The sequence below is a fragment of the Lytechinus variegatus genome, chromosome 1 (assembly GCF_018143015.1).
Source record: "Lytechinus variegatus isolate NC3 chromosome 1, Lvar_3.0, whole genome shotgun sequence".
Taxonomy (NCBI): domain Eukaryota; kingdom Metazoa; phylum Echinodermata; class Echinoidea; order Temnopleuroida; family Toxopneustidae; genus Lytechinus; species Lytechinus variegatus.
In genome coordinates, this window is record NC_054740.1 from 88,166,899 (window position 1) to 88,186,823 (window position 19,925).

General features: G+C 36.5%; 1 protein-coding gene across 1 annotated transcript; it reads left to right on the top strand.

Moving 5' to 3' along the window:
- The first annotated feature begins 762 nt into the window (after window positions 1-762).
- LOC121427127 (atrial natriuretic peptide-converting enzyme-like) lies at window positions 763-19,468 on the top strand. The gene is made up of 9 exons (XM_041623397.1): window positions 763-1,274; window positions 3,500-3,664; window positions 7,161-7,259; window positions 7,938-8,039; window positions 10,259-10,618; window positions 10,902-11,076; window positions 16,188-16,447; window positions 17,570-17,712; window positions 18,164-19,468. The coding sequence occupies exons 1-9, from the start codon at window positions 935-937 to the stop codon at window positions 18,338-18,340; spliced, it is 1,821 nt and encodes a 606-aa protein (XP_041479331.1). The 5' UTR covers window positions 763-934; the 3' UTR covers window positions 18,341-19,468.
- Window positions 19,469-19,925: the final 457 nt, after the last annotated feature.

Here is a 19,925-nt window from a genome sequence, read left to right on the forward strand (position 1 = left end):
GTTGTTGTTTTCTCTGTCCCTTTTCCTACATTGTATTTACTACAATGATATGATATTCTGGTTTTTCTTTTTCATTAACATTGTTGTCTTTTTACTATGTTTTGGCGATCCAGCCTTACAGGTTTCTGATAACCTTCATGGAAAGCCACGCAATGTATTATCTAATCACATTATTTGATGTTTCTTTGTATTTTTATCCTATTTTGCGAAATAAAGATTGAATTGAATTGAAATTGAATTGTGTCGTCGATTGACATTCATTTGAATTCTATTTTTGTGGCGGTTCCATAGCTCTCTCGATTTTAAAGTAATCATGAAAGAAATGCGACTACATACTTTGAAGGCTTCATCGTCGTGTGACGGGTCTGCATGATACGTTTATTGACAAAACCATTGAGAAGAATCAATAGTTTTACATAATCAATAATCTACCATCCCATACATCATTTCTTTGAAGTTTGAAGTCAGAAAATAATATTTTTGAGTTCGTTTTTCAAAATGGCCGAACAAAATGTGAATCATGAATATCAGGAAATTATTAAACTTATCAATTTGAAGGTGAGAATGCTGATGAGGATATTACCGAATTAAAGAACTATGCATTAAGGATTCGATATGTTCTTTGTTGCCAAGCAAAGATGTATTTGCTCTGACGCCTGTATCGATCAACGTCTACTATTCTTTTGTAAGGACCTGTCCCTCTTTTAAAACCAAATCGATTTTGAGTACCACCAAGGAAAGGGTTAGACTCCCATTGCATGCTACGCAATAATGATGCCATCACTTGAGTCGATATCAATAAGTCTTTCATATATAGTGTTGCTGATATCAACCACTGGACGGCAAGGAACTGGGTTGATTTAAGAACGGGAGCAATTTCAGCTACATTTGCCTGCTGAAATTCACCAGAAGATTACTAAAGAATCTTCGAGTCATGATGAGACCAGCAGGATTTATACTGCTTCTGATCGTGGCGTGTTTCTTCTTAACTTTGGGGAAGGTTTCTGCCGATGAAAGTTCCCCAAAGAAGAAGCAGAATCGCAACGATGATGTCCTTTTTGATCGCTCAAGGATCGTGAGTTGTTCGGGAAACGAGACCATCTCGATGTCGGCTGGTGACTACGAATGGATTACCTCGCACGAAAGCGACGATGATGCCCCATACCCAAATAACTTACAGTGTATTTGGATTATAGAAGCACCAAATAACTATCGTGTGGCCTTACTCGTAGATTATTTCACTCTTGAATTCGATTATGATTTCCTTTATTTCGGTGAGTAAAATGCAATGGGGTCGGGGGAAAATGTTCTGTGCTATAATGCCGCAATGGAGAACTTGCACATTATTTTAAAAATCAACATATCTTTTTATCATGCTTCACGGTTCTGCAATAAATAAAAGAAATGTTGCTTAAGGACGTTCCACAGTTAAAGTGAAATCCATAGGCGGATCCAGGGGGGGGCTCGCCCCCCATTGGCGGAGCAAAAAAAAATGAAAAAAAAAGAGGAAAGAAAAAGAAGAGGAAACAAACGAGAAAAAAAAGATAAGGGATACGACTGAATACTATAAGGTCAGAAGAAGTCTTGGAAAATGATTTTAACAGATATTTAATGTCACTATATTAAATTTTCGCTCGCGCTTAGCGCTCGCATTAATAATAATTAATGATTATACTTGCTTATATAGCGCTCAATACTTACTTTGTCAGGAGTCTCCAAGCGCTCTATGTATATGCAGCCAATTACCCTGGCTTTAGCAGTGCAGCTGTTACGCGCGCTGCGTTTTAAGGAATAAATTCCTGCCAGGTACCCATTTACCTCACCTGGGTTGATTGCAGCACATTGTGGATCAATTTCTTGCTGAAGGAAATTACGCAATGGCTGGGATTCGAACCCACGACCCTCTGTTTCAGAGTCCGGAGACTAATCCACCGGGCCACAACGCTCCAGCACGCATTGCATGTTCGATGAGATAGACATCTTGCTGAATACGCTGATATGTAGCTTAAAATAAAGTTTTGAAGTCAACATACAAAGCATATTTCAGCTGGGACATCGAGCTTTCATTATTTTGTTTGATTTACAAATGGATTTTTTAAAAATGCTCTGTAAAATGTCTGTTTTATTTTGTGAATATCATTTGCAGCTTTTCGCGCTGTGCGCTTGCATTATTTTGATTTGCCAAGTAGGCCTAAATATTGTCTATTGTTTATTCCATAAGATTCTTTACATATTGATTGTTCCACGAACTAGTTAAAATCCCCTTTTATGAAAGTTTATCAAAAATTTCGTCTCGCGATTTGCGCTCGCATTAATTTTTTATAAATATATCAACTCCTGATTCCTATTCATGATTACAAAAGAGCTTAAAATATCAGATTATTTCGGCCTCAAAGTCAACAAATTTCACTCACTGATTAGGCTTATTGCATTAATAAATATGATAATAAAATTTTCATAAATTCCTAATAACTAAATTGTCCCTTTTCCAGAAAGGAATATCGACAAGTTTCATATCGCGCCTTAATACGTTGAATTTAAAAACAAACACAAGCACTGATTGATACCTTCACTTTTGTCAGATTAGAATGTTAATCTCACCCAACTCATATTATTGAACATGAAACCTTTAGACGTGAAAATAGATAAAAGAATATCTAACAAGTGTTTTGAACAAAACCGAAAAGAAAAGAAAAGGGAAGATTAATATTCACGTATAAAATAAATTGTATAGGTCAATAGCCCGGGGGGGGGGGCACTTCCATTCACGAGTGGATGCCATGCGCGACCATGGGGTATCGAAAAGCACCCTAAACACGTAATTTCCATATTCTGAAAATGCACCCCTTAACAAGTATTGGTGTGTAAAACCATACCCTGAACAAGTATTGGAAGCAAAACGATACTCTTGACAAATATTCCTTGAAATGAACCCCTAAACAAGTACAGGAATGTTTTATTGTTACGGGTCCTTCGGTGGTCGGCTTTACCTTATTTGGTTTAGTACGACCCCACCTTCTACACCTCGCGCAAATCGGACTCTAAACACGAAGTGTTGGGGCAAAAACGACATCCTTTATAAAACATTTTAATTTTGTTTTATCATTCCCGCAAATTCGACCCTAAACACGTAATTTTCCTAGCGAAATAGATACCCTTTTTTCATTATTTTTGTGTTTTTGACACCCTTATCACGTTACGTACGTAACGTGCCCTATCGTGAAAAGGACATCCTTTTTACGTGTTTTATTTTGGTCGCGCATGGTATCCACTCGTCAATGTAAGTGGCCCCCGGGGTCAATAGTTATATATAAATGAAATTTTTAGATTCCGATTCAGTCATATTTTGGTGCTTATTTCTGCTTTACATTAGTTGTTAATGTGATTTTATTCTTGTCTAATATATCGAGCATTTTGTGAATGAAAATTATTATAAGGCCTATGAATAATATGATAACACAAAAATTTATGTCTTTCTTTTTTTCCTTTTAAACCTCAGGTAACGGTGACGAGCCTGGAGACCCAGATGGTGAATTAACTGGGACTTTAAGACGAGGCACGAGGTTTATTTCCGATGGTCGTACCATATGGTTAGCTTTCATTACAGATGAAAGCGTGCGCGATCTCGGCTTCGGTTTCAACATCACTGTCGTTCACAAGTCGGGTAAGCTACTTCCACCGGGTACTTTCACTGCACTCTAAAAAAGAAAATGCTAACTTAACATTTGAAAGGTTGGAGGGGTGACAACATTTTCTAAATGTTGCATTTACCACTTTAAATGGTTCTACACAACACGTAAAATGTTGGATTCAGCTTTATACAAGGTTAGATGTAACATTTGGAAAAGGTTGTCACTCCTCCAACCTTTAAAATGTTGATTTAACATTCAAATTTTTAGAGTGTGGTGTGTGTGTGGGGGGGGGAGGGCATAGACGGAAATCTCTCACCAAAGGGGCTGGAAAATTTGACAAGCCAAAAAAAAAGTTAGGTCTATCACCCCAAATGTCAGGTCATTTCGATCAATATAAATTTGGCAAGCAAGCAAGCAAAAAAAATAAAGGTTTTCACCCTCCCTCAAAAAATGTACTTGTTTAGCTTGCGTTTTGCGCTCGTATCATTTACTTCGTAAATCTGGATTATATTGGCAAAGTGCTAGAATTCCCCATGTATTGAGCCAATATCAACAGTCTTTAATTAGCTTGCAATTCGCGCGCTCAATTTTTATTATTTCGATCATACACCCCGTAAGAATTGATCGCTTCGCTCCTCGCAAGGTTGAGTCCCCATCCAAATATTTTACTCATCATGCCTAATTTGCTTCATTAGACATGACTGATTATGGGGTCTTGGTGATTAAGAAAAATGTAGTTCTTATCATTCCAGTCTGTATCAGTGTGGTTGAAGTGCCTTGATGCTCGGCCTTGGCCTTAAAGCGCCTTAAGACCTACTTTTTCAAAGCCTTGGCCTTGAACATTTAAGCCTTGGCCTTGAGGATTTTGAGCCTTGACATTTTCAAGGCATTTTCAAGGCTTTTTTAAGGCATTTTGTTTTTTGAACTTTCATTGGTTTTTATATAAGTAATTTATAAATGTTACTATGTTATTAGTAATTGTTCTGTATATTCAATGGCACTATACTTCCAGTCAGCAGTAAAGTGTACTAGCAGTGCCATAAATTGTGATTATCACCATCATCAAGAGTTATCATCATATTCATGTATGTGACAAAGAAAACAGTAATGATGAAAAATAGCATTATTTATTGGTAACGTGTTGTAATCATGACTAATGATGATAATGATAGTAATAATCATTATGATAAAGATTACAGTGATTTGATGACAGGAATAATTCTGACAGATCTGACAGCTAATTTTGACAACAATTTTCATAAAGAATAATAACAAGGACTTTTCTTGTATTATTTCCTTTGGCCGAGAAGAATGTTTTAAGTCTTAATGATATTCTGAAAAGATTTGGTAGACTTGAACACAATCTTCAATTTTGTCATATCCAAATGGGTTATGTCAATGGCATGATGAACCAAAAGGTTTGAAAGCGATTGAACTGAGCGAGCGAGCAAAAATTTTCACCCTCTTACTATAAGAAAAGCTAATTTTTGTGATAGATTGAGACAATATGTTAAGAAAATAATATCACATTAGCTCCTTTACCTTTCCTTTTCTAAGTTTATTCTTGGTGATGGAACTTCTTTCTCTTTTTTAAGGGAGAGGCGGTTCTGATATTTGGTAAGAGATGAGAAAGAGGGAATATAACTTTAGTTTGCTAGTATTCTTTATTCCGGTGTTTTAGGTAAAATAAGTGTAGAAGATACAAGAAATGAAAATTGAAATTTAAAAGGGGTTGTGAGCAGGAAAAAAAATGAAAACGGACACGAGTCCTAAAGTGACTCATTTTCAGGTCAGCATTTGAAAATTTCAACTTGTGCTCTCTTCCCCCCCCCCCCGAAAATATCCTCGTAAGAAAAAAATTCCCCTTTTCCAAAATCGAAAATGCTCTTTTTTCCAAATGAAATATGCCCTTTTAAAATGAAATACCTTTTTTATTTAGTAAATTAATACATTTTGGGTTCGAAAATCACCAAATTTTGGATCGCGCTTGCATCATTTATTGTTACAGTATTAATCCTATGGATGTTTACAAAAATGTTTAGAATTTTCAGGTTAGAATATCACAAATTTCTGGTTCGCGTTCTGCACTTGCATCCATTATTGTTAGGTACATATAAGGTACTCAATATGTTCCTGTTTACAAAAAAAATGTTTAGAATGTCCAATTTTCAGGTTGGAATATCACAAACTTTTGAGCTCGCGCTCTGCGCTCGCATTATTTGATCGGTGAGTTATGTATGATATTTATGAGACAGTTAACATGCTAAATGCATGTCCTTAACAGCTACTTTGCAGACCTGTCAGTATATTAAAATACCAGCTCGCGCTTAATTCTTTAGTTAGATACACATCTTTTTCATGATTACAAAAACAGCCCGGAATATTTGATTTTTATGTCTCCATGTCAAAAGGTTTTTGCTTATGATTCGCGCTGGCAAACTCTCACAAGGATGCCCCTTTAAAAGTGATTAGCACTGTAATTGACCAAACATCGAGTTTTTCCACTTCAAAATTATTTTTTTTAAACCACTACATTAAAATATCTATCTTGTCAATGAGTAATCACTAAAAAGGCTTTGGTCAACTTAATTTCCACAAAATACACAACTACTTCACGTAGTCGATAATCTCATTTTGAAAATATATGTTTGCACCAAATGCCAATTTTACATGTGCCTTTTTGGCTTTGATGCCCCCCCAAACAAATATACGTCCTGCCGCCCCTGTCCCAGGAAGTGGAGAAAGACATACGTTGAGAATGTGCAGGCCAGGATCAGATGACCGTGGTAATAATCATTATTGCAATGTAAATCGCATAAAAAAATGAATTATAATAATAATTTAATAAAAAAAATAATAATAATTATATACAATGGTATATTATTATTTTAATATGATGATTAAATCTACCATGAAATATTTTTGTTTTTCATGTATAAAAGTCAAATTTTTTGCTCGCTCAGTTCGCTCGCTCTCACCTATTAAAGTTTGAAATGCCTTGGCCTTGAGGTTTTCAGGCCCTGGCCTTGGACTTAAGCTTCCATGCCTTGGCCTCAGCCTTGGGTATTGAAGCCTATTCGCCTTGGGTATTAAAGCCTTGGCCTTGGAGGTTTATGCCTTGACTACAACACTGGTCTGTATTGATACAATATCTGATTTATTGTTTTTCTTTTAATAGGACTACTGATTTCCTTTAAGCCCCTAAATTGCCAACAACATTCTCTTTGTCCAGTAATAGGGTCTGTCAAATCTCTAATCAATGAACTAATTATCTGAACATTATATAATTCGTATAACCTGTTTAAAAAATGCGGGATTATGTTTCAGTTTTCATTATGTATGTTTGAGACCATAATATTAAATAATCCGAGTCACTTTGTCTTATTGAATACTATCAGCCCAAACAACAAAAGTATTTCTCTTTTTTTGGTCTCTTTCCAATTCACGTTTACCGTCCACATTATTCGTTTAAGCATTTCAAATCTTGTTTCATTTTTATCAGTTTCTTGAACATTCTATTTTTTGTAGATGTGATGACTTGCGATAACGAACAGAGAATCATTGAGGATGACCTGTGTGATGGTATTGTCAACTGTGAAGATTTGAGTGATGAAACAGACTGTGGTGGTAAGTCTAAATTTTCTATGAACTCCATGCGACGTTGTAATTTTGCTAAGCTATTAAACATTTTATATAGTGTCTAATTATGTATTCAATCTATGTATGTGGTGATGTGTGTGTGAGGGTAGGTGTATGTGTTGATGTATGTATATATATATATATATATATATGTATATGTATATATATATTGACTGTTTTTCAACATGTGTATAACCGATAAGCAAGTTAGCAAAATGTCATGGAAGTTGCACATATTTCCCGCACCTTCGCCACGTAGAGCGTTGTCCTTGGTTGAAGCATTTGGGTGCGACTTGGATGAATTGTAATTTTGAATTTTGTCTGCATATAGTGATGTTTATAATATATACCCCTAATTACAACGCAAACTATAACAAAATCAAAGTTAGAACAGTTAGGCAATGGCGGCACAAAGGAAAGGGCATGGGGCCCCTATTAGAATCTGGTGCGGCCCCGTTGCCTCTCCAAAATATGAAGTAAAAATTGTAGAGTAAATTGTAAATAGTAGGGTTTTTTTTTCTTGTCAACCATCACTCTCCCCCACGTATTCTTTCGCTCCCCACTTGCTTCCCTTTATGGTGCCACCTCCTGTAGTTAGGGCTTATGATAACGGTTCTCATGCAGAATAAGTCCGAGGTCAATATACTTATTTCATATCCAATTCAGATTGTGATGATTTCTCCTGTGCGAACGACATATGTATCTCTGACGATCTGGTATGCGATGGCGTCAATGACTGTATCGATTTCTCGGATGAAACAGACTGCCGTAAGTAGAGATTATTCGTTATTTTGGGTTTAATTAAGACTGGTTGCCCTTATAATACATAATATAAATAATAATAATGATAGAAGTAGAAGTAAGTGGTAGAAGTAATAGTAGTAGTAGTAGTAATAGCAGTAATAGTTGTAGTAGTAGTAGTTGTTGTTGTAGTAGTTGTTGCAGTAGTAGTAGTTGTAGTAGTAGTATAGTAGTAGTAGTAGTAGCAGTAGTAGTAGTTGTAGTAGTTAGGGGCGTCGATCCATTTTTCAGATTGGGGGGCAAAATCATGAATCAACGTTGCAAAGGCGCTCAATCACACAAAAGAAACAAACTCCCCCCCGCACACACACACACATATATATATATATATATATATCATGAGAAAGAGACACATGTCATATCTCACCAACCAATTAAAAGCGGACATTTTGAGCACAATCTTGAATAAGGAACGAGTTGGTTATTTCAATCTAGCTTGCTGATTTCTGTGTAACATTACAATCTTATTTTATTTTTACACATCAGCGGAATTATGGGGGGGGGGCAAAACGATATGTTTGCCCCCCAAAATATTTTCATTGGTTGGGCGATCGCCCCACCCCCCCCCAGGATCGACGCCTCTGGTAGTAGTAGTAGCAGAAGTAGTAGTTGTAGTAGTAGTAGTATACTAGTAGTAGTAGTAGTAGTAAGAGGATGAGGAGTTATAATAATGATGATGATAATAACAATGATAATGATAATAATAATATATTGTTTTATTCATTCATCATTATTTGTTATTATAATTATTATTATTGCTTTTATTATCAATAGACTTGTATCGAGTCAAATACATTCTGTTGAATACTCGAGGTGCTTTTCAAGAAATTTCAAAAGATATTAAGAAATGACCAGAAATGTTTGTAGGTTTTTTTTTAGTGTTAGAAGTTGAACATTTTTTAATGTCTTAAGAAACGCGGTTCCATAACTTAGAGGATGAGTGCAACTGTGCATGGACAAAATTATAACCCACAACAGGGCCCTGGGAACGACTTTTTTTAAAAAGTGCGGTTGCTGATGTAAATTGAAAACCCACAAAACAAAACAAACAAAAAAGCAAAAACTCAAACAATAAAAAAAAGGTTTCCACGACATAATGTAAATCAACTTGATCCCGAGAAATTTGAAAAAAAAAAAGGTTTCACTACGAAATGAAGGTCATTTTGGTTATATTTTTCCACAAAAGAAAATTACAAGTTGGATGTAGTCTGGATAAATGTTGTATTTTATAACGTGTCGCATTCTAGCTAAATATATCTAAAGAGATTTGCCTAACCCACAAAACATGTGGTACTCCGCAAAAGAGAGAGAGAGAGAGACACACAGCATCAGACTTGCAACCAACCATTAATACAATCATCTGATGAGAGAAATGACTCATTCCTATAATAAAAGCTTCTCTCTTGACACAAAGTGAACTTTCCTATGTATAGAATACGATTTAGCCATGTAATAGGTCCATGATTTAGCCAAGGCTGGATCCGAGACGTGTTTGAAACTTATCTCGCAGCCTCTGTGTCATTCTGTTTAAACCGTCATGATGCAAAACGTATATACCTTAATATCCTCATGAAAATTAAGTATATTATAAGCCGTATATTGATTGTTGTGCAGCAAAGTTGGCGGTAAAGGCTACGGCTACTCTAGCTCTCTCCCTCTCTTATCCAAAATTCTAAAAGTTGGGCCCTGTGCTAGTTCCCGGGTGCTAGCTGTCTTTAAGCAAGCTAATCTATCCAGATCATCTACCTAAAAACGGATAAAATTCTCTCATTTATAACATTCAATTTCTTACCATACTTACTGCAGCACGGAAATTTTGCAAACAAGTTTGGGCTTCATGTGCCGTAAGAACTTGAAAATACGCAACAACAGTAACAATGTAAAAACGTTTGAATAGTTATGCATGCATTGTAAAAGCATTTAAATATAACTATTTCCCATGGTCAAACTTAAAGCTCAGTCAGAGGGACCGGGAAGACCGATTTCGTCATTTGAAACTCTTTTTGGGCATTTTCATCAAGGTAATAAAAGGGAATTAATCGCGATACCTATTGGGAACAGCTATTTTCATTGTGCTGATAGGAATTTAAAAAATATAATAATACGCACTGCACGGATTGAAAGCTTCATTGGAAAAAAAAGTAATACCAATTTCATACCAACTTAAATCTTATCATTGTATACAGCCCTCTGTAAAAAGTTCAACCACAAACAATGCTCTGCACGGCTCGGCTACAAGAAATCGTACTTCCCCAACACCTTTGCCTCATCTCGGAGGAACGCCAAACGATGGTATCGGATCATGCGACGCATTGGCAACTGCCATGAGATGTTCCTTACAGCAGCTTGTAGTTCGCTCTTCCCTCAGTGCACTTCTGGTTCCTCAACCGTCCCAAGGATGTGTAGGTCTCTTTGCTATGAGATAGAAGAGAATTGTCAACGGGATTACGAGACTCTTGTTGGTGAAGACTGGCCGGTAGAATGCCACACTTTCAGTGATGAGAACCCAGACGACGATGGATATTTCTGCGATGGACCGGAAGGAGGTGGGTTTTGGGATCAATGTTGAAGATTTTTTTCTTCTTCCTTCTCTATAGGTCTCGACATGAGTAGAGCTGTGATAGCATGCGACTGTACAAGATTTAAAACCTTAACTAAAAGCCCGGGAATAAAATTCTGATCGGTTTTCTTTACGGCGTGGGGTTATATACATAATAAGAAGAAAATGTTCATGTTTTCAGATGTGATTTCGCTAATATAAATAAATGTCTGGCATTCATCTGTCCTGTCAAGAAACCAATGAAGGTTACTATCATTTTCTTCTGATAGATTTTACTGGTGAAGGAACTTGCGGTGAACGTCCGTCATTCAACCGAGTGGTTGGTGGTGTTGATGCCATCTATGGAGAGTGGCCATTCATTGGCTCCTTACGCAGCCGACGAAATCACGTCTGTGGAGCTACTTTAATCCATGAAGGATGGGCTGTTACTGCAGCACATTGTCTGTAAGTAAAACTAGAGAGAGCCTTTCAAAAATCATATGTCGTCTTTATTGACAAGTTACCATATCCAAGGGCGCCGGAAGCGGGGGGGGGGGAACTTGCCCCCTAAATAATTTTTTTTGGGGGGGGCAAAACGACATTTTGCCCCCCCCAAGAAAAAAATGATAAATTATTCAAAGACAAAAGTAAACTATGAAGGCACTATTCTGCCTAAAAATTGTCATTTCCATTGTCAAAAATGAAAAAATTTCGCCCCTGACGGGGCAATTAAATAATCATGGAAAGCCTCGCGTCTTTTGACGAACATGTCCCTCTGTGAAACATACCTTTGATAAGCCCCTTTTCCATCTTATTACAGTGTGATAACGTTTAACCTTTTACTGAATACATTTCAGACTAAAACCGATTGGCAACTTGAAAGTGGTTTACCAATGCAATGCTGGCTGTGTCGGCTAAAAAACGCGCGGTCGCCCAAGAACGCTCAGATCGGACCCGATATCACTAACGCGCGTGAACGCTAGTTACTCGAGCAACATATGGAATCTGAAAATGACTGTAAAACAAAAAAGGTTAAAGAGTTAAAGAGGCTTGAGTAGTTGGATTATTGGAAAAATGAGAAGATGCTAGCTTGAGTCGGTGAATGGGGTGCAGAGCAGGAGTCAGTGGCGTACCGAGGGCCACGGCATGGGGGGGGCACCAGCAAAAATTTCGAGTCACTTAGGAAGCGCGCGAAGCGCGCTCAGTTGCCAGGTATACTGACCTAATAGAGACATTTTAAGGACATGTAGTGCCATAAACAGATATGTATCTAACTGACTAGATAATGCGAACGCGAAGCGCGAGCTGAAAATTTTTCATATTCAGACCTAAAAAAGGACATTATAAGCAAATTTTTTGTAATCATGATCTGTCTCGCTAAACAAACAATGCGAGCGCGAAGCGCGAGCTGAAATTTTTGTATTTATTGACCCAAACAGGGACATTTTAAGGACTATATTTTAGGAATCCATTTAGAGTATAAATATATCAGCATAGTCATCTAACGCTAGTGCCATCCTTTGCTGATTTTTTTAGAATTACATCTTAACACATGAAGCACTTTTTGTAGTCATTGTAATCGTGATTATCATACGCATCTCACTAATCAAATACTGCGAGCGCGAAGCGCGAGCTGAAAATTTTTTTAAATTCACACCTGAAGAGGGGCATTCTAATGCTTGTTTTGTAGGAATTCACTAAGACCTTACGTATTTCACTAACCAAATAATGCGAGCGCGAAGCGCGAGCTGAAAAATTTTGATATTCAGATCAGAAAAATTGACATTTTAAGGACAAATTTTAGGAATTCATGAGGAGCAGACATCTCATCAATCCACTAATGCGAGCATAAGCACGGACAGGAAATGTTTTATATTAAGACCTTAAAATAGGGCGATCACTTTAAGTAGTCATGAAAAGAAGCAAATGTCACTACATAAAACAATAATATCGAATTGCGAGGAAATATATTTGGTGTATATTGATTTTAAAACAGGAGGTTTTAGTACAACATGATCATATATCCCGTTAAACAGTCTATGCGAGCACCAGGAACAATGAAGACATAGGCCCTGAGCAAATAATGTTTCATAACGTTATGAAAAAATGCTTCTTACGTAATATAACATAACACAATATAATATAACATTTTAATGAACAATAATTTCTTCTTTCCCCACTACGTTTCTCTTCCTTTTCACTCTTTTCTCCTTTTCCCCGTTTTTTTTTCTTGTCCAGCCGATGGGGGGGGGGGGGGGGCACGTGCCCCCCATGCCCCCCGTAGTTACGCCACTGGCAGGAGTACGTATCTATCAAATACTCAATCCTCTTCTACCTTTTCTGGTTTATTGTTTTTTTTCAGGACTACGCGCATTTAAACAAACAAGTGGAATGCCTCTGGCCGTCTCACCTGCATCACGCGGTTCAATATAGCAGCAGTGCTGACATTGAATGCTACTCTAACTCGCACAAGATGTTCAGTGATACATGGTTACTCTTATGTCCACTTTTTATGAACTAGACCAATAAACTCACAGAGATATGATGGTTATTCAACATGGCCAAAGTTCATTGACCTTACATGACCTTTGACTTTGACTTAATCATGAGACCTGAAACTTGCACAAAATGTTCAGTGATGCTTGATTACTATTATGTCCAAGTTTCATGAATCAGATCCATAAACTTTCAAAGTTATGATGGGAATTCAACAGATATCCCCAATTCGGCCAAAGTTCATTGACCCTAAATGACCTTTGACCTTGGTCATGTGACGTGAAACTCATGCAGGATGTTTAGTGATACTTGATTAATCTTATGTCCAAGTTTCATGAACTAGGTCCTTATATTTTTTTAAGTTATGATGACATTTCAAAAACTTAACCTCAGGTTAAGATTTCGATGTTGATTCCTCCAACATGGTCTAAGTTCATTGACCCTAAATGACCTTTGACCTTGGTCATGTGACATGAAACTCTAAAAAGGATGTTCAGTAATACTTGATTAACCTTATGGCCAAGTTTTATTAACTAGGTCCATATACTTTCTAAGTTATGACGTCATTTCAAAAACTTAACCTCAGGTTAAGATTTGATGTTGACGCCGCCGCCGTCGGAAAAGCGGCGCCTATAGTCTCACTTTGCTTCGCAGGTGAGACAAAAAAATTACAAGACTATCAACTGTTCACTTCCTCCCCTATCAATTTCACTTCTTTCTCTATCCACTTTTTCAAAAACTCCACATGGTATACCGATAACCATATCCGCTGTTGGAATGTACTTGTTTTCTTCTAATATGTTACATAATGTACATTAAACTGCAGTAGTTTGTTAAAGGGATAGTCTGGGCTGAAAGTATCTATAGTTTAATAAATAGAGTAGAATTCACTGAGCAAAATGTTGAAAATTCCATCAAAATCGGGTGAAAAATAACAAATTTATTGAATTTAAAAGTTTAGCAATATTTTGTGAAAACTGTCGTCATGAATATTCATTAGGTGGGCTGATGTCACATCTCCACTTGTTCTTTTGTATTTTATTATATGAAAATAGGTTTATTCCAATTTTTTTCCAAGAACTAGAAAACTTTGATTGACAACTGATTATAGTGCATTAGATATTTATTGCTGCAACTTATTTCATTATAAGCGAGACATGTCATTCATTCATGATTTTATGTAATAACATAAGGAAACAGAAAGTGGAGATGTGACATCATCCGCCCACCTAATGAATATTCATGACGACTGTTTTCACAAAATATTGCTAAATTTTAAACGTCAATAACTTTATTATCCGATTTTGATGAAATTTTCGGCATTTTGCTCAGTGAATTCTACTCTATGTATTAAGATATAAATATTTTCAGCCCGGACTATCCCTTTAATCAGTTCATAATTATTTACAAATGAATATTTCCTGGAATTTGATAATCATCATTTCCTAGTTATGGTCACATTTCCCCCAGAAAATATGTAAAGAAAACTGAAGAAGATTTTGAAGGGGTCATCTAAAAGTGCTTCCCAGCCATACAAAACATGCAAAAGGAAACACATAAATCGAGTAATGTTTTAAACTTTAATGATTTTCAGAAAAGTTTTCAATTGTTAGACGATAATAAGCTTTACATATTTCTTTTTCCTTCAGTTACAAAATATGAAATGTATTGCCCATGCATGGATAATCAGGGACTTTCTCCAATGCTGATGTCAGAAGTGATTTGCATAGAATGGTTATTAAAATGCTTATCGACGTCTGCCACGCCAGAACAGTATGACATTTTGAACTTATGACATTGATTAGAATTTATTTTGTTTCTGTTGTTGCGCTTCTTCTAATACACTCCTTGTTCTGACAGGAATTACTTAGTACCTGAAACGTATGATGATTGTGCTCTCTCGCGTCGTCCGTGTATGTAAATGAACATATAAATATTAATGAAAGGATATTGCATGAAAAATGTAATTTCTGGTATTTTGAGTCAAAATAGGAAATTTCATTGATCAGTCACAAAAAACACATTCCGAAGCAATTGTTTTGCGCGTAGATTTCATAGGTTCTCACAGATTGTGAATATAGTCTTTCGTACTGAATTCTAGTCTTTCGTAGTGAATTCTGTGCTGTTTGAATTTCAATAGATTTATTTTTGAATGCTCTTAGAAACGCAACTTTTATACTCCATTTTTACACAAAGTCCTTACCGTGGGGGGGGGGGTCCCACACCCTCTCCCGCTTCGGTATCTAACGCTGTCAAAAATATTGTGCCCCCTTCGGGATTTTGCCTCCCCCCCCAAAAAAAAAAAAAAAAAAAAAACACTGAAAGTGTTCCGGCGCGCCTGACCATATCTTAAAGCTTTACTTGGTAATTGGCATAAAAGTATCGGTGTCCAGAACTGTCTGTTACTAATAATGATCAGATGATAATTTTCTTGAAATGGTTCTCAGGATGATCATTTGCAGGCGTCACATATAAGTTGCTACAAACGCACATCAATAGCACTGTCTGAGCTTCGGGGAAGATAAATAGAAGTAAACTGAAAAATATTATTATTCTTTAACCACAGAAATGAGGTGTAATATGGCATCTTCCCAATTAAAACACATTTAGCCAAGATAAATAATACATGACAATCAATCAATAAGAATGATTGGGCGAATGTAAAGCTACTAGAATTTGATATCAAATGAATACCAATCGGAATATATATATATATATATATATGTTACACAATTGTTTTCTTTTGTTTTTGTTTCCATTGCATGCTTGTCTAGATTGTGTTTCTGTTGCATGACATCCTTATTTTCGTTTAGCCTTTTGTGTCCCTCAAAGCACCGAGGAAGACCGGTTACACGGTCGAGAGCTTGGCCTAATAAAGGAGTTGGACAATGATTGCTACGTCTTGCAGCCTCTCTCTCTTTTTTTTCCAAATCACACTTAGATATACTGCCCATTAGTATTTTTCCTGTCACCTACGATTCTAAAGTAGTGGAAAAATCCCAGGATAAGCGATCTATTGAAATTCATGTACAGTCTATAGATATGTAGAAGATAATAATGTATAATTTGATATAATGCAGCGGAGCTTTCAGTTCCATAACCCTTGGTGATCTGGAGTTGGACAGTGAGAGTCGTGCGAGCTTTCAAACTGATATCGAGGATCAGATCGGACATGAATGGTATGATGATGACACCACCGATTACGACTACGCTATGCTCAAACTGGCGGAAGGTGCACCAATCGGGAACTACATCCAACCGGCGTGTTTAGCTGAGTCACAGAGAGAACAGAATGCATACAGAAACTGCTACATCGTTGGTTGGGGAACTACACATGAGGGCAAGTATCATCGGCATTAGTCGGAAGGACCAAACGTATTACAGGAAAGGGAATATTTTGAACGGTTCACAAACTTTACTCTGGGAGTCACATTCCGGGATTGAAATTTTAAAAAGTTCCTTAATGGACATATGATTTGGGTGATATCCTTCCTTCCTAACCTGGCCAGAAGTGATGTCACCCACTGTCACACAGGGATGATGACTGTTGACCATGGCTAAAGACATGTCCGATATTAATATTTGATTTGTACGAACCAACATCAGTTACGATATATGTTTAAAAAATGTTCAAAACATCAGCTTTTGAGTGCATATGTTTCCTAGCGAATGGAGACAAATCGTATAGTGGATGTGTCGTTTTGCAGCACATGAATAAGAAGGGGCGGGGGGGGGGGGGGTGTAATGCCACTACAGAGAACATTCAAAGAGCACAGTATCATAATTAATCATACAAATTGGTAATTGAATTATTTTAGGTAATTTTACAAAGTTTGATTTTCATCGACCATTTACAAATTCTTATATTTCAATAACTTTGTTTTTACCCTATAGTTTACCCCGTAACGAATAATTCGTAAATAACCTATCCTCCAATTAGCCGCCTAAGAGTAATGCGGATAATTCAATAAAAATTGCGTTCATAAAACTCGGAAAATAAGCCGCATTATTTTTACGAGCGCCCGTCCTGAAAAAGGCGGATAATCGCCATGACAACTGGACACGCCCCTCCGATGCGGTTGTGTTGGAAAAGGGTGACCTTGTGACCGCACCATGGCAATTATCCGCATTATTTGGAAATGCGTTCATAAACTCAAAATCTTATCCCGATGCCGCTATTATGCGGATAATAGCAGCATCAGAGTAATGCGGATAACTCTTGTCCTCCTCCAATTTTACGACCAAATTATGCTGCTATTAGCCGCCTAATTCATTTTAATTGGGTTTATGAAAGGGGTATACTCTTATTCATAGGCCTACTCGTAAATTGTTGAGTACATGCAGGAAAATTCATTCAAAACGTGCTCAAAACCTAATACTGAAAAGGGATGCATAGGAGTACCATATTACAAGCTGAAACTTTAAAAAATAACAATTTTGTTTTCTTCCTTCGAATTACTAGATGGGGATGTAGCAAACACATTACAGAAAGCCCATGTGAAGTTGCTCGATTTCAATGAGTGTAACGCTGCATACGACTGGGAATTGGATGACAATATTCATATTTGTGCAGGATATATGGTTGGTGGCATTGATACGTGTCAGGTATGAGATGATTTACATGCATTTCTTTCTAAATTGATTGACATAGAAGTTGTTTGGTCTTGTTGGTAGAACACATACATTGTTGTATGAAGATCAAAATATCTCATGCTTTATCTAAGGGAAGGGACATTGCTTGTACTGTAATAAGTACTCATCAAATTATAATTTATGTTTTTGCCATAGACATGAAGTGAGCTTTTATATTTAATTGACAATACTATATATTTTGGAATTAGTTCAGCCCGATGTCAGAGGAACATTTTTTTTTTTTTGGGGGGGGGGGAACACGCTGTATACAACAACAGGACTGTAAAACGGATTCAGTTCCTCTCCGATATAACACATAATCTTCTAGACGGGTTTAAACTCTAAAGTGAAAAAAAAAACAACTCATCCTTTCCCTCATTTTGAGTTAAATTTTCTGACTCTTTCATTGTTTTCTTTGACACAGGGTGACAGCGGTGGACCGTTGATATGCGAGGGTAGTGATGGGCGTCAACACCTTGTAGGTATTACAAGCTTCGGATATGGGTGTGCTCGTCGGGGCTACCCTGGAGTATATGCCCGTGTCTCTACTGCTACTGAATGGATGAGAGATGTTATGGAACGATACAGACCGCGAGATTAATTAAACTAATTAATGAGTCCTTGTAATTGTTAATAAAAAGGAGAAATTTAGTATATCCCCTGCGATGAAACAATTATTGAGCATGTACTTTTTAGAGGCGTCGCTATCTAGACACTTAAAGAATTGCTTATTTTTAGTGGAGCATATTCTCACTTCCTATACACAATCATGGAATTTGCTACCAGTTTTTAAAGTTAAGCAAAGAATTTTTACTCCATGATCTTGTTTTCCATTCAATGGATTGTAGCTAAGCTAGCAGCTCTCTTGAATAATTTCATATAGGAATCAAACAACTGAAAAATATACCCTACTTATAACCCTTTTAACATGCAAATTATTCAAGGTTATTTTGACTGTTTGGACATGTGTGTGAATTTGTTTTTCACTCGCGTTTGATCAAAATGTTTATCTAGAGGTCCGTGGGCCGACACCCCCCCCATGTTGATTAAAAATAACTTGAATTTATGTCATACCGCCAAATTATAGGGTATGATCATTTGCTGTGATATTACACCGACGTTAACATATTCAATATTTTGTGTACATAATTGATGATGAGAGTGAGACAATGGTCCCTCCTCCCTGTGTGCTGTAAAATTCTGGAACAACCATGGAAACAAATTATGGAGAACAAGAAGGAAATAGGAGGAAGAGGAGAGGAGGGGAAGGAGGAGAAAGGGGAATGACAAATGAAAAGAATTCAATAAGGAGGAAGGGGAAAACAAGAAGAAAAACAAAATGAGGAAAAATGAGGACAAACAGAGGTGTAAAAAGAAGAGTAAAATATGTATGAGAAAATAAATGAATGCATTCTTGGCAGAATTAAAAGAAATGATCAAGGGAAATGAATGAAATTCAGATGAGCATGGTCAGAGAGTGTTGGGAAAACTTGATTGAAATCATCTTGTATACAAATTTCCTTTTTTTTGTAATTACAATTTAATCTTCGTATGCTGTAAAGTAAAAAAAAAATAGGAGTGCAAAGATAGAATAAAAATAAAATGGTTTATATCGTATTTAAATATGTATGTGAAACATATATATTGATATTGACAAGATTGCCAGTGATACATATATGTCAGATATCTCGATGTGCAGTGAAAATAAAATATTTTAGAGTACAAACTACATGAATTTTCTTTACATTTTTTAATTTTAAGTCTAAGAAGAGAAAAACATAATTTGAGAGAAGACTAAGGGAAGTTTATAAAAAGACGGCAGAAAGAGAGAGAGATATAGTGAGGGTGGGCAAGGGAGAGTGGGTGGAGGAAATGAAATAAAAATATGTTGAGAATCAAACCACAAGGACAAACAAAAATTTCTTCTTTCAAAATAAAGACTAACTAGCTTCCATTTTTTTTTTTTTTTGGGGGGGTGGACTTCACCTTAAATGTAAAGAATTTCAGATAAGTTTATTGTGAGATGAAAAGGCTAGTATTTTCATGGATCTCCTTGTTGAATAAAGATGAAGTTTTAATAATGAATTATAATAATAAAACAGAACAGAAGTTTGTAGTAGAAATCATTTTCTAATCTGGAATTCAGAAAATCCTCACCGAATCTGATGGATTTTACTGGTTTCTGA

Coding starts and splice junctions, on each gene's coding strand:
- LOC121427127 (XM_041623397.1), top strand. CDS start 935: ATGATGAGACCAGCAGGATTTATACTGCTTCTGATCGTGGCGTGTTTC. Junction 7,260..7,937: donor TGATGAAACAGACTGTGGTG/GTAAGTCTAAAT, acceptor TATCCAATTCAG/ATTGTGATGATTTCTCCTGT. Junction 11,077..16,187: donor GTTACTGCAGCACATTGTCT/GTAAGTAAAACT, acceptor GATATAATGCAG/CGGAGCTTTCAGTTCCATAA.